This window comes from Lucilia cuprina, chromosome 5, assembly GCF_022045245.1.
Source record: "Lucilia cuprina isolate Lc7/37 chromosome 5, ASM2204524v1, whole genome shotgun sequence".
NCBI classification, from domain to species: Eukaryota; Metazoa; Arthropoda; class Insecta; order Diptera; family Calliphoridae; genus Lucilia; species Lucilia cuprina.
The window spans coordinates 15,146,564-15,171,139 of NC_060953.1; the positions used below are offsets into that span (position 1 = coordinate 15,146,564).

The window sequence follows — 24,576 nt, forward strand, 5'->3', positions numbered from 1 at the left end:
ATTGCTTCGTTTTAACGTGAGCGTGTTTTACACAGACAGGCGGACAGAGCTAGATCGACTCAGAATTTGATAAGGACCCAGAATATATATATACATTGTTGGGTCTCAGATGAATATTTCTTGGTGTTACACACGGAATGACAAAGTTATATATACCCTCTATGATGGTGGTGGAGGGTATAAAAACAAAAAAAATATTTACTAACTATGAAAAAGTTTGAAAAAAATCTACCAAAAATTATGACTTGTAAAAGATTTAGGCGAAGAGATGAAAATTGCTTTGTCAGAGGATTTATAAAGGCTTAAATGTAATTCTAATGGGACACAGTTTGAATTTAGAGTAGTATGAACAAATAAATTCATGAATACAAAATATAATAAAAAGGACAAATTACACAAACACCAAGAATATGGTAGAAAATCTTAGTTGTTGTACTTAGTTATAAAACAGTTGTAAATCTAGTTGTAAATTTGATTCTTATTCATAAGGAAAATGCATTAAGGGATATATTTAGTTGGAGGACAAGTAGTCGTAAGAGTTATGCATGAATTGCAAATATCTTTCTTATGATTTTGTTCATTATATACTTATTACTTTATTTTATATATACTTACTTTATTTAAAGAAATGCTTTATTCGATTAATATGATTTCTTTTGCAATAAGAATATTTTCTATTTAATGGTATACGCACAATTGCGACGAACGACGACCTTCGTTAAGCACGACGAACTAGTCGAAAAAAATTTGTTGCGTAAATTCGTCGAATGGAACACAATCAAATTATACGTACTGCGAATTCGTTTCAAAATTTGTTTGTTCGAAATTGGAAAAAGTAAGCAAAAGGATCAAAAATTTTATTTTTGTGAATCTCCACGATTTTGAGATAATTTTAATAGCTTTAAAATTTATTCGAACATTATTTCGAAATTAGAAAATGTAAGAAATTGACCTCGAACAGAACTAAAATTATATTTTTGTGTATATCCCTAATTTTGAGATTATTTTAACAGCTTCAAAATTTTTTCGAACATTACTTCGAATTTTCGAACTTAATTTTAAATATTACAACATAGCATTGTAGTGTCATCAAGTGCACTCCAAATTGCAAAATTTCAGAAAATTCGGGCCACCAGAACTGGTTTTAATGGTTTTAAAAATTTTTCGAACTTAAGTTTGAATTTTCAAAAATTTTATTTTTAGTTTTTATGACGCAGAGATTATTTTAGGACCATAAAAAATTTTTCGAACATAACTTCGAATTTTCGAATATAATTTCGAATATTTCAATATAATATTGTATTGTCATTAGCTGTACTCATAACCGCCAAATTTCAGAAAATTCGTTCTTCCAGAATTGGTCTTAAAACAATTTTCCCCAATTAATTCGTCGTTCGTCTGCCTAAGAAATAGAAATAAACTTATCGCACAGTTCGTTACGTACGACAAATTTCGTCATACGCACTGATTGTGCGTATTTTCATATACTTTAGTGTGTTCCGAAAAATTCGTCGTTCGTCCCAATTGTGCGTATAGCGTAATGTTGTGTTAATATATAAACAACTTAATTTCTGACACGATTACTAACCCTGGCTATCCATGTGAGGAGCGGCACCTCCCATATAAAAAATAGAAAAATTCGTTTATCTGGGAAACTAATAGAACTAAATTTTTAAAAATTTTCAAAAAGAACTTTTGAGAAAAAAGAGCGAACGTTCATCTTGGTGGGGAGGGGGTAGGTGTTTTAAGACCCCATAAACTGTAGAAGCTAAATTTAAATTGAAGAACTTTGACATTCACGTGAACATTCAGAGAATAACGGATAAACTTACAATGGAGGGCTTAGCGCCTCCCATACGAATTAAATAAAAAATTTCGTTTATCTAGGAAACTAATAGAACAAGATTCTAAAATTTTGCAAGAAAAACTTTATTATACATCTGAACATTTAAAAAAAATGGGGCGGACTTTCAACTGGGGGGCTGAGAGTCCCCATATGAATTAAATATATAAAAATAGTTATATTTGAGACATTTTTATACCCTCCACCACCATCAGTGGTGATTCCGTGTGTAACACCAAGAAATATTCATCTGAGACCCAACAAAGCATATATATTCTGGGTCCTTATCAAATTCTGAGTCGATCTAGCTATGTCCTTCTGTCCGTCTTTCTGTGTAAAACACGCTCACGATAAAACGAAGCAATAGAATTTAGCCAAATTTACCCAAAATGTTCTTCGTTTTCCTAAGTTGTTTGGTATTGAAAATGGGCAAAATCGGTTCACATCGGGAAAAGTTATGAATCAAAATTTGAAACAACCTCGAAAAAAATAAGTATTTTTTACACATTCTGATGTAATTTTCTCGAGAACTATGCAAGACAATTCCATAAAAATCGGCATACATTCATCTCCACACAAGGGCCTAATCTCTGCGTAAAATCGTCAGAATCGGCCCACAATTTCATATACCTCCCATACAAAAATACATATTCCCGGAAATTTGGATTTTTGTTAATAACTTCCGTCGTAATGCCGATATCTTCACAAAATTTTAGAGATTAAAATTTTATGACAATAGAATTTATTCAGAGGAAAAATTTTTTGGATGGGTCCATAATTGGTCAAAGCTCCCATACAAGGTCCCCTCCCGAAAATCACTTAAACGCACATAACTCATTACTAAATTAAGATATCGATATAAAATATGGCACAAGTATTGCTCTTATATACAGAAATATTACAATGAAAGATTTTTTAGATCGGTCCATATTTGGTCATAGCTCCCACACAAGGTCCTTCTTAGAAAAACACACATACAAGGTTCCCTTACGAAAATCAGAAAAAAAACGCACATAACTCATAACCAAATATTGATATCCATACATTTATCAAAAATATTGCTCTTATATACATAAATTCACTATAAAATTGTTTTACGATCGGTCCATATTTGGTCATAGCTCTCATACTAGGTCCAGAAAATCACTTAGATTCACAATATTTATTACCAAGTAATGATATAGATACAGAATTCTGAAATTTGGTCTTTATATACATAATTGGACATAGCTCTCATACAAAGCAAAGCACACTGAGTATAGCTTCCCAGTGTGATTGTAATTTCTAAGGTCATATTACATAGCATGTTTAATATTCTCGGGAAACATCGTCGGACCACAAAGTTATTATTTAAAGACAACTGCTTGACCAGATTATCTAAAATATGGGTTAAGGAATGTTATATCAGGTAATTATTGAAAAGATTAAAGTTAAAATAAAACGTAAACAAATACGTTAAAATATTAATCCAATAGTAGAAATAGATAGGTAAAGTCCATATTTTAATAAAACAAAAATTATAAATAATATTGCGAATAGAAGTACCAATGTGAGTGATTTAAAGCTTATCGTAGTATATACCAGTAATAGTAAATTTTTTATGAAAGCTATGCTAAGGAAGGTAGATAATGACATAATCGTAAATTATATCTGGGGGTTTGTTTTGTATTTTTTTATTTAATTGATTGATAAGATTGAATTACTATCACGAGTATTGGCCAAAATTAAATTTTGATTTAAAATTAGCACTATTCTTAGGCAATTGAACAGTTTAAAGTTAGCCTCTGAAGGCAAAACGTGTTGAAAATAAATATAGTGAAAGTTATGAACTCAATAAGACTGTTTGTGCTTTTGTTAGCGGCAGTTCTAACACAAGCAGGTGTAGTACCTTCAAGGCTGAGGAATATAGATGAAAAAGTTATAACTTTGGTAACAGATGGACCTAAAAATACTACATTAATGTCAACAACTACAACAGAAGGCCCCTTAACTACTACTTTAACAACAGAAGGACCCGCAAATAGTACTTTAAAGCCTACAACAACAACATCAACAGAAGGACCCTTAACTACTACTTTAACAACAGAAGGACCCACAAATAGTACTTTAAAACCCCCAACAACAACAACAGAAGGCCCCTTAACTACTACTTTAACAACAGAAGGACCCGCAAATAGTACTTTAAAGCCTCCAACAACACCAACAACTGAAGGCCCCTTAACTACTACTTTAACAACAGAAGGACCCACAAATAGTACCTTAAAACCTCCTATAACAGAAGGACCTGAAGGTGAGATTCAAAACGGAGTGGTGGTTACTGGAGATTGTGCTTTTCGCGTAAATGGCGATTTACATGATCCTGCTCCTTTATTTACCGAACATGGTAAATACGAGTGGTTGGTACCAAATCCTGAAGGTGTGGTAGAGATTAAAAATGGTCAATATATTGATATGTATTGTACAGAATCATTTGCTAATCCTTTTGTCAACAAGTCCACCATAACAGCTCAATGTTTACAAGGTCAATATTTCCTAGTAAATGGTACAATTTATCCCTTCAGCAATTTTAGCTGCACTGCTTGGCCAGCATACACAGCACGTCGTACAGGAAGAGAATGCAATGGTGGTACAGATTTATTAGAAGTTGGTTTTGAAGTAATTGGAGGTTTTATACAAACCATGGACGTTTGTCATGATGAAATCAATGAAGTAACACGTTACGTTCATCATGTGCTCAATCCCTCAAGTTCAGTGTATCAACGTTCCGTTGCCAGGCCACGTTTTGTTGAAGGTGATTTCTATGCTGGTAAGAATGTAGATAATCTATATACCAAGGTACAACAAAATAAGACCCTTAGCTCTATATTGGGAATGGATGCTTCTGCCTATTTCAATGACAGCATAGATATTTTCATGGCTCGTGGTCATATGGGTGCTAAGACCGATTTTATATTTGGTTCACCTCAACGTGCCACATTTCTATTTGTAAATGTTGCTCCTCAATGGCAGGCTTTCAACGGTGGCAATTGGGAACGTGTGGAAGATGGTGTGCGCAAGTATGTATCCAACAAGGCTTTGACTGTGGATTGCTATACTGGTACCTGGGGCATCTCCACTTTACCGGATGTCAATGGCACACAAAAAGAATTATATTTGTCTTTTGATGAGAACAATAATGGCTTGATACCTGTACCCAAAATTTACTACAGAGTGGTTATAGATCGTGCTACTCGTCAGGGTATTGTTTTAATAGGTGTCAACAATCCTCATGCTTCTCTGCAACAGGTCAAAGAGGAATATATCATTTGTGAGGATATTGGTCATAAAATTGATTGGCTGCAATGGGATAAGAATGATTTACATAAAGGTTATTCTTACGCCTGCTCGGTACCCGATTTCTTAAGAGTCGTTAAGGATTTGCCAGTTGAGAGCCTTGAAACAACCGGAGTTTTGGGCATAAATGAGGTAGGCTGCTCTTTCCGGGTAAGTGGTGATTTAAAGGATCCCGCTCCCTTATTTGCCAAAGCAGGAGTTTATGATTGGTTAGTACCCCAACCTAATGGTCTGGTTGAATTAAGTTATGGTGAAGCCATTGACATGTATTGCAGTAACTCCTTTATCAAGCCCTTTGAAAATCATACCAAAGTGAGAGCATACTGCTTGAAGGATTCCAATTATCTAGTAACTGATAAATATTACAATTTTTCTAATTTCTCCTGTTCGGCTTGGCCTACTTATACAGCCAGACGTACTGGCAGACCATGTAATGGTGGCACCGATTTACTAGAAGTTGGTTTTAAGGTTTCACAAGGATTTTTGCAAACTATGGATATTTGTCATGATGAAATTAATGAAGTAACCCGTTATGTTCATCATGTACTTAATCCTTCCAGTTCGGCGTATCAACGTTCTGTGACTCGACCCCGTTTCGTGGAAGGTGATTTCTATACCGGCAAGAATGTGGATAATTTATATACTAAAGTTCAACAAAATAAAACCATAAGCTCTATATTAGGCATGGATGCTTCTCCTTATTTCAATGATTCTATCAATCTATATATGGCTCGAGGCCATATGGCTGCCAAAGTAGATTTTATTTTTGCTTCACCTCAACGCTCCACCTTTTTCTTTGTAAATGTGGCTCCACAATGGCAGGCATTCAATGCTGGCAACTGGGAACGTGTAGAAGATGGTGTACGTAAATATGTATCCAATAATGCCTTAACTGTAGACTGTTACACTGGTACTTGGGGTGTTTCCACTTTGCCCGATGTTAATGGCACCCATCAAGAGCTATATTTGGCATTCGATGAGAATAATAATGGTTTAATACCAGTACCGAAAATATATTTCCGCGTGGTAATCGATCGTGCAACACGTCAAGGTATTGTTTTGATTGGTGTCAATAATCCTCATGCTTCACTGCAACAAATTCAAAAGGAATATATTGTTTGTAATGATATAAGTCATCAAATTGATTGGATAAATTGGTCTAAGAAAAATATTATTAAGGGCTATTCATATGCCTGTACTGTACCCGATTTTCTGGAAACAGTAAAAGACTTACCCTTGGAACAACTACAAACTACAGGCGTTTTGGGTCTTTCTAAGTTACCCGAAGAAGACCTTTAAATAACAGCTTATACATAGTATATTGTTAATCTTAATCTCGAAATAATTGGAAATACCTATAATTCTATTAAAAACTTATTTATAAACTTTATAATTGTAATAAATTTTTTACTTAATTTATTAGTATTATATGCATGTTTTCCTTATCGTTGGTTTTTATACCCTTCACCTTCTTGAGAAGGGTATATATAAGTTTGTCATTCCGTTTGTAATTTCTATAATATAATTTTCCGACTCTATAAAGTATATATATTCTGGATCCTTATAGATAGAGGAGTCGATTAGGCCATGTCCGTCTGTCTGTCAGTCTGACTGTCGAGAGTTTCAACGTGAGCACCTGCCGTGCCGGCCTTATCTCACGGTGGTCTTTTCCATCCACAGGGTAGACTTGAGAACGGTCTACCATCGCCCCTTTGTCCTCAATGAAGACTCAGGTGGTAATTTTTGAACATTTAGCTATGAACGGTCTATGCGCAAGTACTTTGCTGGAGTACTCGAGCTATCTAATCTCTTGCCAAAGTAGTCACGTTGAAAGACAACCACACTACTATGGCTCTGTTGATTCGGCAACAGCACCTAGAGACGTAACCGGTGGACCGAAGCACGATCCATCAATAAGCCATAGACATTGTTCTTACTCACAGTGACACGCTGTGGCAAGTCTGATATGAACAGAGTAAACTCTGAACATATCTGGACAAGGAAGGAAAATTTCTAACGCTTAGTCCCACAGTCACTCCTCTGTGGGGTAACTGTTGATTTTCGGCAACAGCACCGAACTTATCCCGAAATATTGACTATTATCATGCATCAGTCTTTTAACCGCCACTTACTCTTCCCGCGAATTTGGGTTTAAACCACAGCCACTACGTGGATCCCGAAGGAACCTCAACCAACTGACCAGCCAGGATATAGTCCTGCGGGCAACTGGCCACCCGTAGTACCAGATTATGCGGTGCTCTGGTCTGACCTCTGCCAATCTATGCAAAGACTAAGCCAAACAGTAGACTGAAACAGCCAATTTTTCAGTGCCGGTCAGACTGGAGGTATTGGGCACCTCTTTATACCCCGGGATTGCAATAACACCAAGGCGGAGGTCTCGCCAATGTAGCATGCACCCGGGAGGATGTCTTTCAGTCTGTTGAAATCAGTTTTTAGAGGTCCCCAGATATCGGCGAGATCCGAATCTTCAATAATTCAGTTAGGCATGCTTTCGAGAAGATCGCTATTTAAAATCAGCAAAATCGGTCGATAAATAACGGAAATATGAGCAAAAATCCGAGACAACCTTTGAAAATTTCATTAAAAAAGCCACATTTTATTCATGCTTTGTTAAAAAAGCAACAACAATACTGTGAATTGGATAAAGATGTACATGTGCATGTGGAGATGTATTTGGTTTTATTCAGCTGTGTATTTTTTTTTTATGTTTGGATGCTGTTCTGTTCTCACGAAGGTGAAGGGTATAACAAGAACAAGGAGATACAACAATAATATATTGGTAATACAGCTCATATTTGTTTGGGGTGGTAATACTGTTTGACGGTGGTAGTACAATACAATGGTTAATATTTCTTTCTGCTATAGTTTATATTTGTTTGTGTGTATGTTATGTGTGACATGTGTGCAAAAAAAAACTGTTTTTTAAAACATACTTGGTGAAGGGTATATAAGATTCGACACAGCCGAATATAGAAATATTACTTGTTTAAATTCTGTTTGCTTCAAAAAAGATATTTTACTATGTGTCCGGTATAAATTTTGTATTCTTAACTCTTAACTATTTAGTTGATTTACTATCAATTACTTTTACTTAAATTAGCTACTTTATGGTCATTGATTAGTTGTTGTGATTTGCACTTTTCACTGAGGAATATAAATCGCGTGCTATTCTTTTATTAATAGTAGTTTTATGGTTGTTTTGTTTAATAATATTCACGTGTTGATTTGAATTTTTAAAGACATATATGTACAATTATATCAGTAACTATAATTGTATATATCTTATCAAATAATAAACATTGTAGCTGTTTATTAATTTATTGAATTGTCCCAACAAAAGTAACTACTACTGTTGATAGTATTGATATATAGACGTCAGAGAAGATTTATTACATATTTTTAATAATATTAAAAAAAAAAAAACAAGTTAGAGTGCTCATTTTCAATACGAAACATTTATGATAGAATTAGATTTTCTGATTAATAGAAAATAGATTTTTTTTTGGAAAAATGTCAACTCCCTATCACTTATTTTGTGGACGCTATCGTGCAAACAACAGGCAGACGGACAGACATAGCTAGATAGTCTTAGAATCTTACAAGCTTCCAGAATACTTTATAGGGTCTATAAACAATATATACACATGGAATGACAAAATCAATATAATTCCCACATCTTTTCTGATGGTGGGTATAAAAAGGTTTATATACTCTCCTTGGTACGTATACGTAATATGTAATTATAATATTGACATATAATAATCATACGTATTGTATATGTTTGTTTAAACATTTTTCTCAAAAAAGGCCCGAAATGGCTAAAAGCTTAAAAAATAAGGCTAAAACAAGTTAGAGTGCTATATTCGGCTGTGTCGAATCTTAGATACCCTCCACCAACAATCCTTTTTTCATTAAAATTATTTTTGGTGTCTAATATTTATATACATAACTCGACAAAAGTTTTGTGAGTTTCGGATATGTGCAGATCTATCTATACACGCAACATACACATGTCGAATTTTATCCAAATATTATCATTTAATGGTTAATAGAAATACGCGTCTATGTCAAATTTTATCCCGAAAACTTTGATTGTCAATGTGGGATTAAGTAATTATTGGAAATGGTCCTTATATTGTTGGGACCAGTTATGGAACGATCCGGAAAAAAAATTCGTACTATTATTTAAGCACACACATAACAAATTCAAGTCGAATTATACTTCAATTACTTTACTAATTAATGTGCGTTTAAGTGATTACCGAAACTGTATTTTATATGTTAGCCATGATTAATTACGGGCCTATCTAAAAAAAATCGGAGAGTGTTTTACATGTACATAAAATATATTTGTGTCAAACTTTTTACATATATACACAAAAGCTATTCCTGTTGATTTTTATACCCTACACCACTTTAGTTGGGAGGGTACATTGAGTTTGTGCTGATGTTTGTAACATACAAAAAAATTAGTCCAATACGCACTTTAAAGTATACCAATCGGCTTAGAATCATTTTCTGAGTCGATTAAGCTATGTCCGTCCGTCTGGCTGGCTGTCCATGTAAACCTTGTGCGCAAGGTACAGGCCGCAATTTTCAAGACGGATACGAATCTGCTTTAGAAGTATGATTTCTTTTCATAATATATTTACATGCTCAGAATTTTGTATTTATACCTCTGTATAAATAATTGTTATGATTTTCAACATACTTAAACCCTGGCAAAAAAATAGTGTGGGACAAAATTCATCGAATTATATTTGTAGTTGTGAACCGATTTTGCCGGTTTTAATATACAAACTGCTTAGGATAACAACAAATTCAAAACGAATTTTGTGTGAATATCGTCAATATATTTTGCATTGTTTTAACGTGAGCGTGTTTTAGGTAGGTAGATAGACGGACAGACGTATTGACATAGCTAAATAAACTGAGAATTTTACAAGGACCCACAATATATATTTACTTTGTTGGGTCTAAGATGAATATTTCTTGGTGTTACACATGGAAATACAAACTTATATATCTATCACCACTGATTGTGGTGGAGGGTATAAAAACAAGTATGAATGTGTACTCGGACCCTGCACCAGTCAGTAATTTTTATTATTAATTTCACGCGGGTGGTAATTTTTCATCATAATTCTGCCGGTCCAGCGTAAATGCTGTTTATAACAGAATCATATGCACTTAACACCAATTCTTTTCCAACGCCAAGTACCATAGTCAACCCGCTGAGTATCTGTTATCTCGGCAATAGCACCGAACTTATTCCGAATTATGTACTTTTACACATACATTCCTCCTCTCCAATAAACAGGACAATAAAAAGTCCGAGATTCTATTCTACGGGCTAAAGGTTTCCATGATACCAAATAACGTATTTTTCTGTTCTGATCCCATTTTATATTATTACAAAGAAAGACCGAGAATACATTTGATCATCCCCAGTTTATAGTCTCGATAGGATAGAGGTTCTAGTTGCAACTCTTTTTTCCGGCATTTTAATACCACCAAAGTTATTCATCAATCCTGATGGTAGGGAATTTGATTTCCATCGTTGTATTTTAAGGCCAGTATTGAGCGTTAAAGTCATTCAGATAAAAGGAATAGCAAGATCGTCATAGAATTCAAAAAGAACTAATGGATCTATGATCGATATTTAACGTGTTTTAAATGCAATGTCAAAATCAATGGCGGATACAAAAACTAATTGTACATCACCGATCTAGAGAAATTCTATATTTTTGTCACTACTTATGTATATATACATTTTATAATATCATATTTATATATAAATGTGTTTTGACATTTTAAAACACAGTAAACACTATACTTTTTTTAATATTAGCTTAGGAATATTCCGTTAACTCGTTAACTGTCTGAGATATTTTGGCTGAATTGTTTTCGTGTCAATTCGAGGGCTCTTGAAATTTGAACAAAACATTTAGAGTCAAATTTTTTTAAGAAAATGCTTACTCATATCATACTTAAGAATGTTTATAAAATGTTATCTCAGTTAGTTTAAAAAGATATTTTCAATGCGTTTTAGAGTTATTGTGTTAATTATTAAAAAAATAATACTTTGATTAGTTAGATTACTATATCAATATTATCCATGAACTGTTGAGTGTTACCCATGCAATATATTAGGATTCATCAAAGGAAATAGCTGTTCTTTCGATTGTAAGCTACAATAAAGATAGAGATGCCATGCCACATTACTTTCTTGATCTTCTCGCATTGCTCTCGTTGGCGTTACTCAACATGATGTGTGTGGAATTATTTCATTCATATTTTTAATTTAACACCTGCTCTGCTCATACAGCTCTCTTTCCTTAAGAGCTATTACATTCTCTCTTTCGTTGCCGATAACTGTGTGTAGTTCGACTAAAGTTATGCGTGGAATATCAAGCAACGTTTCCAGAGTCACTTATACCCAAGTAGTATGTACGGTAAACTCTCTGTAGAAGTCGTATACATCTAAAGTTAGAATTGGTTTAATTACATTATTATAAAGCCAATATGTTATAGTACCTGATGTGCCTTGTTGATCTTATCCTCTCTTTTGTGATTCCATTGTAATTTCCGGTTAAGGATCACCGGAACCTTCTTGCTCTAGCAACATGGTACTTACACAGAAAATTTTGTCTTTCTTGTGAAAAGACAGATTTCGCCCTTCGTCGGTTTATTAATATTGAGACCCATCGGTTAAGCACAGCTCAGAGGCTCCTCAATCCCTTCTCCTTAAAACTATTACGACATTGTCTACATTAGATTTAAGTCTTTTTCTGGTATACTGATTTAACCATGTTACCGACTATCCATTACAAGAGAATTGTCAGACATGTTTTTATACCCACCATCAAAAAAGATGGGGGTATATTGTTTTTGTCATTCCGTTTGTAACATATCGAAATATTCGTCTAAGATCCATTAAAGTATATATACTATGGGTCCTTATTAGATTCTAAGACGATCTAGCCATGCCCGTCTGTCTGTTTGTTGAAATTACGATAGAGTCCAAATGGAAGTAGCTAGCGAGCAGAAATTTTATACTGGAAGTTATTAACTATAAACTAATTTCTGGAAATATGTAGCTTTGTATGGGGACTATGTGAAATTTTGAATCAATTATTATGATTTTCAACATACTTAATGCCTGGCGGAAAGAAATAATGTGTGACAAAATTCATCGAATAATCTTTTGTAGAAACGTACTTAAGATTTACGAAAAAACGTAATATTTTCGAGGTAGTCTGAAATTTTTATTCATAAATTTTTACGTTGTCAACCAATTTTCCTGATTTTCAATACCAAACTGCTTATAGTCCTAAGAATAAATATTTTCGGTGAATTTGACTGATTACCTTTGCTTAATTTTAACGTAAGCGTGTTTAAGGCGGACAGACAAACATTGTTAAATGGACTCAGAATTTCATAAGGACCCAGAATATATATATTTTGTTGGGTCTCAGATGAATATGAATACGTATTAAAAAAAAGTGAGTAACTTGAAATAGTTGACAAAGTCATTAAAGGTGGAATCTTTAGAAATCGTAAAGTGAGTTTTTATTTATATTGTTTTCAATGTAGCAAAGCACACTGGGTATAGCTAATTTACAGAATAAATATTAAAACGTCTGAAGTTATAATAATTTCTGCTCTCAAATCGATAAGATCATGCAATTGTTCTCATGTTTCTTGACTTGTGTGTGTGTTTGTTTCTTTTATTTGCCCACAAGTAAGACACATTTCTATAGTGAGCCAAGAGCGCACAGTATACGGAGTACTAAAGTAGCAGAGTAAACAGAAAACATGGTTAAATTTACGTCACGTACATGACCTTTCCAAATAAGCTACAGAGTTTAAAGAGTTTTTGTAAAATCTCTCTGAAAAAAAAAACACTAAAAACAAATACAGTCTAATATAATAAAACAACAACAATTTACGTGACATATTTATGACAATAACAACAATGCGGAACATTTACTTTTTTTTTTTAAACAGAAACAGGTGTTGGAACACTAAGATTTTTAAAAATATTTGTTTTAAATACTCTTGTACAGAAACCTGAACATAAAATATATCAAATAAAGAAAACAAATAAATAAATGAAAAAGTAAGAATGTTTTGTCGGTAATGGCCGTCAATATGAGACCCTACGCTAGTGTTTAAAACTTTGGATTATTTTTTAAAAATTAGATTTTTACCTTAATTCAGATATATTTTAATAATTTGTTGACAAAAAGCGAGATTTTCTAAAGGGGTGTTATATGGGACGTATGAGTTTTGGAGATATGTTTAAAAGCTCAGGCATATTTGTATGGGGGTCAGGCGAAATAATAGATCGAACCTTATCTAAAATTATCTAAAAAATTACGAGCTATAGTGTGCTATCAGACAAACGGATACAGAAAGACACAGACAGGCAGGCAGACAGACAGACAGACAGACAGACAGACAGACAGACAGACAGACAGACAGACAGACAGACAGACAGACAGACAGATAGATAGATAGACACAGACAGACACAGACAGACACATACAGACACAGACAGACACAGACAGACACAGACAGACACAGACAGACAGACACAGACAGACACAGACAGACACAGACAGACACAGACAGACACAGACAGACACAGACAGACACAGACAGACACAGACAGACACAGACAGACACAAACAGAGACAAACAGACACAGACAGACACAGACAGACACAGACAGACACAGACAGATAAGCAAACAGATTAATTCGGCTCAAAAAGTGATAATCAAAAATTTTTGGCTGTAACAAACATCAGCACAAACGCATAATACCTTTCCCACTATTGGTGGTGTAGAGTATAAATACGATACATTTATGTATCTATCAAATACATGCATTCATAGTTTATATGAAATTTATTTATTTTCTGTTATTTTTGGATAAAAAAATCAGTGAGATTTTTAATTTAAATATCAGTTATAAAGTAGCGGTCGTTGTGTTGATCGGTTGTTGCTGGTGAAATGTTGACGCGCCAGATTGTGAAAGTTTTTCAATGTTATTTTGCAGCGTTAATTATACTGACGCTGTTGAGTGTATTAATTGTTGAGGTGGAGTGTCGTCGAGCCATTCAACCTGTTGAAGATGTTGGAGATATTGTTAAACGATTAAATAATATTAATTTAAATGTTGTCGATAATGAAGGTAATCCTACATATAATTGTTAATGTTATATATTTTTTTTTTGTTTGAATATTTATAAAACTGACCTACATATTAATGTGAACAAATAAGTATTCTTTAATGTTAAAGTTTTTTATTATTTTTAAAAAAGGCAGTTTAATGTGCGGTTTCTAAATCATGAGCGAGTAGTTTGAGCACAAATTTTACTTGTATTTTGCTATTGTAACAAAAACAAATTACAAGTAAAATTTTAACTCACGTTATTAAGACGTATAAATTTATTAAATATAAATTTATTAATTTTTTGTCTTAATTTTGTCACGTCATTCAGTTAAAAATATTAATGTAAATTTTAGGGAAACAAAAAAAAATCCCTCTAATGATGATCACAATTAATCTTAAATTTGATTTTTTCTTCTTTTCTTGATTTATTACGAATTAGAAAGTAAAATAAGCCACAATCGCTGATGCGATGCGCTACACAAAGAATTTGTAAATTTGAACCAATATAATCGGGTTAGACAACAATATGACAATCCACTTCAGTCTGGAGTATATTTAAAATGTTATCAGCTAATAATACTGTGGTCAACGTCATAACTACTTCAATGTACTTATTGCGATTTTAAAGATAAGAGCTATATAAGCAAAATAATTGATACCTTTGTTCTTGACAAGTCTAATCTTGTAGTTCTGACCGATACCAACCACAAAAAGGGTGTCATCTGGTTTGTCTATCCAGTGAAAAACATTCCACTTTTTCATGGTCAAGTTTATCATTTTGAGTGGGAACTGCATCGAGAGCTCAAGAAAAATGCTTACCATCAAATTCTTCAGGTATTTGGTATAATGTCAATGATCATTTCAGTAAGCGCTCTATATATGTACATATGTAAGTCGATTGCGATTGGGAACATTGAATGAATACCTTTCCGTTGTTGTTTACTGTATAAAAGATATTGAACCTTAGACTTTGCCTTTCCAGTGAAAGACATTCCTGTTTCGATTACCTTAAAAGCGATTGCTTACCCTATATTATTGTTTGGTCAGACTGTCTATCTTACAGTAATTGTAGTCTATTAGAGATTTTGCTGTTGTTTACTGTATCTGTGATTCAGTTCCTTTGAAAAGCATCCAACTTTTTTATTGGAAGTTTATCAGTTTGACCCATGTTTGTGTTGACTGAAGCCTGCATTGAGAGCTCAAATGTGATACTTTCCACCGAGTTCTTAAGTTATTGGAAATGATGTCAATCCCATGATCGTCATATCTTTGCTGAATTTGCTGTAATTTTAGTTAATTTATTAAGAAGTACAAGTCCGATTTTTTTTACTGCACAGATGAGGTAGCACGTACGATCTACTTTAGCGTTAAATGGGGGTTTCTAACAAAGTTGATTTTGACTGGAATATCATTTGGAAAGACAATTGATGAGTTGCTTGGAAAAGCATTAGCTCTTTGACACAAAGGTCATGTTATCTTAATGAAAAGCACCTATATATAGGTAACTAGCCCGGTAAAAAGAGGTGCTGCCAGTATATCTGATCTTTTCATGGAAACATGAATCGAACTAGAGAATCGCATAATCATGAACCATGAAAATTGGTAGGGCAGAATTTCGGACGTTGTCTTGTGTCGATTATTGGAGGGCTCCCTTCGGGGTTCACACGATTTTGGTCTACCGAATACTTCTCTAGGTTCTGTTGCCTCCTCAACAGAGGCCATTCCACTTGCGTGGTTATAAACATAGTGATCTTTTTGTATATCGAAAGTTAAACAACGTTGCTGCCCCAATGGCCAGAGGATGAGTTTCTGTAACGACTCACCATCGCCCTATTGTGTAGGGCAGCAATGGCCAGACATTAGCTTAATCGAGCAAAGTTTTGTACTTTGATCGGCACAATAGTTCTGTGGTGAGTCGTCACAGTATAACCATGAAAGTTATGTTCCTATAATTTAGTTTTCTATGGTTCACACAATAGGATCTTCTGAATTTTAAGTCATTATTTTAACATGGTGATGTCATTGGAGGCAAGTACTTACCGCAAACGATTACAAGAAAAAATAAGAAAAAATTGTCATTGTAAATCGCATGAAAAACCCTATAGAGCTTCTATATCTTTACTGGCAAGATGACTAATGAATTAGAAAGTATTTATATAACACATTATTAGTAAGACCTTATTAGACTACTTCTAAGTAATCCAGGCGATTACCTGGCTATTACCCAGCTTTTGCTGGGTATTTACAAAAATGTTTAATGAAAATCCATCAAAACTTCCATAAAAGGACACATTCCTAAAAGTATTTGCAACAGTTGTTAATTTAGGGCTGTTTACATATGTCTATCTTCCTTTTTTTAATAACTTCTTGAAATCAATAATCATTCAATTAAATTCAAATTTAATAACATCACACTAACCAACATTAATACAAATTGATTTAACACTTTCCCTTTTTCTATTAATTAAGGGCCACCTTGTTTATTGGACATACAACAGGATTTACCAAAAAGAAACAAACCACAGCCTCTATACATTATACCAGATACAAATCAATTTTGGTTACCCAATGAGCGTGGCCAATTGCAAATACCACGTGGTGCTGTCATAGAATTACATTGTTCAAAGTCATTTGCCAATACCACGGAGTACAATAATACTGGCTCAGAATCATCCAACAAAAACCAAAACAATAGTATAAAATTCAATAATATCTTACAAGTGGCCAAGAATACAAAGACATTACGACCACGTTGCTTACACGATAAAACTTTCCTGTGGCAGGGAGAGAAGTACGAGTTTCAACAATTCATTTGTGAACAACCGGCCAAGTATATGGTTGAACAATTGCATGCAAAATGTCCAACTATGACAGATGATCAGGCATCCGTGGAAGCTCAAATGTACCGTATAGGTTTCAACATTACTGGTAATCGTTTTCTCGAAACAATGCGTATCTGTTATGACGATACGTTGTTGCGTACATTGTATGTGCAACATACATTGTTGCCGGCTAGTGTACATTTTCAGAAAAACGTTAAGCGCTTGAATTTTAGCAAAGCTGGCCATTTCAAAAATGTCAATATGAATCAACTTTATACACAACAATATCAGCGACAGCAAGCAGCAGGTTTGTTGCAGGGACAGCATGAACATCTTTTCGACAACAATACATTGTTTTTGGCTCGTGGCCATTTGGCAGCTAAATCCGACTTTATCTATGGCAATCTACAAAGAGCCACCTTTAATTTCTTTAACGTTGCTCCGCAGTGGCAGGCATTCAATGGTGGCCAGTGGGCAGCCCTAGAGGATGAAGTGCGTAAGTTTGTGGCAAAGTCAAAGCTAATGGTGGACTGTTATACTGGCACCTTTGGTGTATTACAATTGCCGTACAAAACAGGTGGTAGTGGTGGTGGTGGTGCTGGTGTAGTGCAATATCGTGATTTCTATTTAACCAGGGACAGTAACAACAATGGCATTCTACCCGTACCTCAGTTATACTATCGTGTGCTAATTGATCGTTCACGTCAGCCCATGCGTGGTATTGCTTTAGTTGGCGTAAATAATCCTCATGCAACGCTAAATGAAATCAACTCATCGTATATAATCTGCGATGACATTCATGACCAGGTGTCCTGGTTGCGTTGGATGCGTAATAAAAATTTAAAAAAAGGTTTTATGTACGCCTGTCAAGTGCCTGATTTTGTTGCTGCTGTGGGACATTTACCAAAAAGTTTGTTGAATGTTAAAGAACTTTTAGTCTAAATGAATGATTGTGTTCAGATGGAAAGTTGATTATATTAAAACGAACGTAGTTTTCGATCGTAGATTATAAATTAATTAATTATGTTATTTATTGTTTAGAATAAGATATTTATTTTTTAGAAAATTTAGAAAAATATTCCTGTACTTTATTTGTCACAAGATTGAAATGATCATTCATTTAGTCGTGTAAATTAATTAAAGTTGTACTAATTTTCTATGATTTTAGTTTTGCATATTTTTAGGCAAAAAAATATTTTTTTATACCCACTATTGTTTTATACTGTACCCTACACCACTACAATGAGGTTTGTAACACCCAAATATATTGGTCCTACATCCACCTTAAAGTATACCGATCGATTCAGAATCATTTATTGAGTCGATTGAAACATGTCCGTCCTTCCATCCATCTGTCCGCCTTTACGCACAATATAGGGTAGAAGGGGGATCAGTCGCCATAGGGGCACTGTCAATGTGAATAACTTGAAAACCAAGTAATCGATTCGCCATAGGGGCACTGTCAATGCAAATAACTTGAAACCCGAGTAATCGATTTTATCGCATTAATAAATTTTGTTTTCATTTATCGATTATCTATCATCCCTGAAAATTTGAAACATAAACTTTACATATGATGGGAGGGAGACATGATTAATCGTTTTTCAAAGGGCTGTGAAAATATTTCACTGTGTGAACTTTTGTGCTAACCTTTTTTTTTTAGTCAGTATTAGCATGTCAATAATAGTGAACAATAAGACATAATAAAATTTTCGATAATATAGTTTGAAGCCCGAAAAAAATTGAAACTAAACCCCAGAACTGCCCGTGGGGCACATGCGCCGAATATATGTAATGTTTGTGATGTAGAACAAAATTTGGTTAAAATTTAGAAAAAAATCAATAATAATTTGTTTTAATTTTGTTTGTTAAGTTTTGTAAAATAAACAATAAAGCAAAATATGTTTTTATTTTTGTAATTTTTTCTTTTATTTTACTAATGACAAATCTGCCCCATCCCCTTGGCGTATTTACCCCATGGATGGGGCGGTATCGCCGTTTTTTTGTCAGTGCGGAAAAGTTAAAAAATATGTACATGAGGATTTAAGATCATAATTATATTTAATATACTCGTATCTCGACAAAAAGCTGCAAAACCAAGTTCTATACTAGCCTTGATGACCCTCATGATTTTTATAAGTATAAGACCTCATTTAAACCTGATCTCTATAAAAAGTTCAATTCAAAACTTGAATAAGTGTATCTGAGGCAAGGTATAATTCAAATTAAAAGCCTTATTATGAAAGGCCGACTATAATTTTTTACTTGTAATGTATATATATTCTGTGTTCTTTTTATACCCTCCACCACCATAAGTGGTGATAGAGGGTATATATAACTTTGTCATTCCGTGTGTAACACCAAGAAATATTCATCTAAGACCCAACAAAGTATATATATTCTGGGTCCTTATCAAATTCTGAGTCGATCTAGCTATGTCCGTCTGTCCGTCTGTCTGTGTAAAACACGCTCACGATAAAACGAAGCAATAGAAGTTAACCAAATTCACCCAAAATGTTCTTAGTTTTCCTAAGTTGTTTGGTATTGAAAATGGGCAAAATCGGTTCACATCGGGAAAAGTTATGAATCAAAATTTGAAACAACCTCGAAAAAAATAGGCATTTTTTACACATTCTGATGCAATTTTCTCAAAAACTATGCAAGATAATTCCATAAAAATCGGATACGTTCGTTTCAATACAAGAGCTTAATCTCTGCGTAAAATCGCTAGAATCGGCCCAAAATTTCATATACCTCCCATACAAAAGTACAAATTCCCGGAAATTTGGTTTTTTGTTAATAACATCCATCGTAATGTCGACATCTTCACAAAATTTTAGAAATTAAAATTCTATGACAATAGAATTTATACAAAGGAAATTTTTTTTGAATGGGTCCATAATTGGTCATAGCTCCCATACAAGGGCCCCTCCCGAAAATCACTTAAACGCGCATAACTCATTACTAAATTAAGATATCGATATAAAATTTGGTACAAGTATTGCTCTTATATACAGAAATATTACAATGAAAGCTTTTTTGATTCGGTTCATAATTGGTCATAGCTCCCATACAAGGTCCCCTCCCGAAAATCAGTTAAACACGCATAACTCATTAGTAAATCAAGATATCGATATAAAATTTGGTACAAGTATTGCTCTTATATACAGAAATATTACAATGAAAGCTTTTCTGGATCGGTCCATAATTGGTCATAGCTCGCATACAAGGTCCCCTCCCGAAAATCAGTTAAACCCGCATAACTTATTACTAAATTAAGATATCGATATAAAGTTTGGTACAAATATTTATCTTATATACAGAAATATTACAATGAAAGCTTTTTTTGGATCGGTCCATAATTGGTCATAGCTCCCATACAAGGACCCCTCCCGAAAATAACTAAAACGCACATAACTCATTACTTAATTAAGGTATCCATATAAAATTTGGTACTAGTATTGATTTTATATACAGAAATATTACAATGAAAGATTTTTTGGATCGGTCCATATTTGGTCATAGCTCCCATATAAGGTCCCCTCCCGAAAATCACCTAAACGCACATAATTCATTAGTAAATTAAGATATCCATATAAAATTTGTTGCAAACATTGTTCTCACATAAATGAATACTACCACGAAATCTTTTTCTGATCGGTCCATAATTCGTCATAGCTCCCATATTAGTTCCCCTTCCGAAAAACACTTAAACACGTACAAGTCATTACTTAATTAAGATATTCATATAAAATTTGGTACAAGTATTGATCATATACAAAAAATATTACTAAGAAATTTTTTTCCATCGGTCTATACTGGTCTTCTCCCGAAAATAACTAAAACGCACATAACTCATTACTAAATTAAAATATCCATATAAAGTTTGGCACAAGTGTTGCTCATATACAGAGAAATAATATTATGAAATGTTTTTCTGATCGGTCCATAATTGATCATAGCTCCCACACACATACAAAATTCCCATCCGAAAATCAGAAAAAACGCACATAACTCATAACCAAATATTGATATTCATACATTTATCAAAAATATTGCTCTTGTATACATAAATTCATTATAAAATTGTTTTACGATCGGTCCATTTTTGGTCAAAGCTCTCATACTAGGTCCAGAAAATCACTTAGATTCACAATATTTATTACCAAGTAATGATATAGATACAAAATTCTGAAATTTTGTCTTTATATACATAATTGGACATAGCTCCCATACAAAGTCCTTTTACGAAAATCTCAAACGCATATTACTTATTACCAAATTAAGCTATTGATACATAATTTGGCAAAAATATTAGTTTAGTATACTTCTATTTCTCATATATTAGGTCTTGCCCCTAAAAGCGCTTTAACCGTATTTAAAGAGCATTATCAATTTGTGTTGAACAAAATTTTGTGTAGAACATAATTATATATGTATTTGTATTTTGAAAATCTTTAAATCTTTCACACATATACATACATACATACATACATACATACATACATACATACATACATACATACATACATACATACATACATACATACATACATACATGTAAATTACTAAATTTATAATGTTCAATAAATCTTGGAATTTTAATAAATTTAACTTTTGGGATATTTTCCATTAAAGACATGAGAAAACTTATTTCTACAAATATTTGATCAATTAGAAAAGTAATAATATAAAAGTAGCTGGTGGAGGGTATCTAAGATTCGGCACAGCCGAATATAGCACTCTAACTTGTTAGATCCTACGATGATCTAGCCATGTCCGTCCATCTGTTTATCATACCCCCGCGGGCATGTTACCTTTGGTAAAATCTTCACCATGGTATTATTACAATGTGCTTCCAATACCTCTAATATGTCGGGACTATAAACTGGTCATGTTAAATGTATCCTTGGCTTCGTCTTGGAATGATTTGACATTGGTTCTAACCAGAGCACCAAATAATCTGGTACTACTGGTGATCAGTTGCTCACGTAGTGTCCGTGGTTTAATACTCAAAATCGCGGGGAGAAAATGTTGGTTTAAGAACTTATATATCCAAGTCTTATACATATGTCTGGATTCTCTCGTCGGTGCTGTTGCCACTCAACTGATGGTACTGGGTGATGTGACAGAGCAACCTTTGCTGGATTCCTGAAACCGTTGAGTATCTCTTTATCTTCGCGTAGTTGGGTGCCAGTATAGGTTGGGGAATTTACAGGTTCACAATTAGTAGTTGCCTGTCATCCCGTAGATCGTTTCTTATGATCGTTTCCCCTGCCCTCCAGGAGACTAGTACTGATTTAGTATACCTCCTACTTCAGGGAAGTTCTTTGGTGTTGTTGCATTCTCAACAGGATTCATATTATTTCCTGTTACGCAATTTATGGTTGAGGCCCGCCACTCAACTTGTCGGGGCAATAATTGGGTTTGAATTGACTTTGGAAATTCATACATCGTTGTCATATTATCTCGACATAAATAGGGATCCTGATTTATTGGTTGGGTATTTCGGGCTACCAAATAGTCTCTAGGTGCTGTTGCCAAAACAACAGGGCCATCTCAGTAGTTTAGTTGCGCATGCTTTAAGAGGTGGAATGATTCATTCGATGATGTGGATTGCATTTTTAATAATGCATTTTTTTGGTCATCTTCTGTCGTAAGATTCCGGAAGTTTGATTTTACCTGATGTTTGGGTTATCCCCCTTCTATTAAATTTAGAATAGTAATTGTCTTCTCCTTGTCGGGGTGTGCATTGGGATTGAGCCCATGCTGCCTGTCATTGCGCAATGGGGCATAGTAGCAAGAGATTAGATAGCTAAAGAAATTCAGCAAATTGCTTGTACATGGACCGGCTCGGCCATGTACAAAAGTTGCCACCGGAGTTCTTCATAGAAAAATTCAGTAGACAGGTATTAACACTACCCAGTGGACGAAAAAGACCATCGTGAAATAAGGCCGTAAGGGCAGGTGCACTCGACATACGTTTTTTGTACCCTTCACCTTCGTGAGAATGGTATATATAAGTTTGTCATTCCGTTTGTAATTTCTATAATATAATTTTCCGACCATATAAAGTATATATATCCTGGATCCTTATAGATAGCGGAGTCGATTAAGCCATGTCCGTCTATCTGTCTATTGAAATCAGTTTTTAGAGGACCCCAGATATCGGCGAGATCTGAATCTTCAATAATTCAGTTAGACATGCTTTCGAGAAGATCGTTATTTAAAATCAGCAAAATCGGTCTATAAATAACGGAGTTATGAGCAAAAATCCGAGACAACCTCTGAAAATTTCATCAAAAAAGCCACATTTTTTTCATGCTTTGTTAAAAAAGCAACAACAACACTGTGAATTGGAGATGTATTTGGTTTTATTCAGCTGTGTATTTTTTTTTTTTTGCATGTTTGGATGCTGTTCTGTTCTCACGAAGGTGAAGGGTATAACAAGAACAAGGAAATAAAGCAGTAATATGTTGGTAATACAGCTCATATTTGTTTGAGGGTGGTAATACAGTTTGATGGTGGTATTACAGTACAACGGTTAATATTTCTTTCTGCTACAGTTTATATTTGTTTGTGTGTATGTTATGTGTGACATGTGTGCAGAGATACAAAATAAATAAAAACTGTTTTTTAAAACATACTTGGTGAAGGGTATATAAGATTCGGCACAGCCGAATGTAGAAATATTACTTGTTTTAGTTTATGCAGGTTGTTTGGTATTGAAAATGGACAATATCGGTCCACGATTCAGCCCCTATATAAGATTCTTCGCATAAAATTACTTTTACGCTCATAACTGGCTAATGATCCAATGAGGATCGGTCTACAATTGCCCCTATATATTGGATCGAGTTCGCTTTCAAAACTGACATTTGTAACAATAGATAGCAATGAAATTTGGCAGGTGCTGAAACAACATTTAACGAAATTCATTGACATATCTTTGGGCATATGTGAGTAGATATTAAACTTTAAAATACGAGCCTATGTTAAAGCATGCTTTTAGGCTATTTTCCTTTTTTTGAAAGAAATACAAAAATAAACTACCTTAAAACAACAATTACTACATATCTGAAGACTTCTGTTTTTAATCCAGTTCTTATCGTGTATATAAATATTTGTATATACACTATGTTATATTGCATGTGGGCACAATACCATAACTGTAACGTATGGACGGACAGACAAAGCAGGCGAACAATGAAAGAATGAAAGAAATTTTACGGTTGTGTGGAACATAAACGAACCAGAAAATAATGATGATGATGTTGGTGATTGTTATTTGGGAAACAACTGGAAAATGTAAAATTCTACGATGTTAAGAGTCTATTTAAGAATTTCGTTAAAAGAAACAGCAAAGTACATATTG

The 24,576-nt window shown here is 33.9% G+C and overlaps 1 protein-coding gene across 1 annotated transcript; it reads left to right on the forward strand.

Annotated features, from left to right (window-relative positions):
* Positions 1 to 3,667: 3,667 nt before the first annotated feature.
* On the forward strand, positions 3,668 to 18,799 carry LOC111688508. The gene is made up of 3 exons (XM_046951558.1): positions 3,668 to 6,453; positions 14,204 to 14,397; positions 16,849 to 18,799. Exons 1-3 carry the CDS (start codon positions 3,668 to 3,670, stop codon positions 18,141 to 18,143), a joined length of 4,275 nt encoding a protein of 1,424 aa, XP_046807514.1. The 3' UTR covers positions 18,144 to 18,799.
* The last annotated feature ends 5,777 nt before the right edge of the window (positions 18,800 to 24,576 follow it).

Bases quoted from the DNA above. Each gene is read 5' to 3' on its own strand.
- LOC111688508 (XM_046951558.1), top strand. From the start codon at position 3,668: ATGAACTCAATAAGACTGTTTGTGCTTTTGTTAGCGGCAGTTCTAACA. The intron at 6,454-14,203 runs GTTACCCGAAGA...GTGTTGATCGGT, and splicing joins GGCGTTTTGGGTCTTTCTAA to TGTTGCTGGTGAAATGTTGA. The intron at 14,398-16,848 runs GTAATCCTACAT...CTATTAATTAAG, and splicing joins AAATGTTGTCGATAATGAAG to GGCCACCTTGTTTATTGGAC.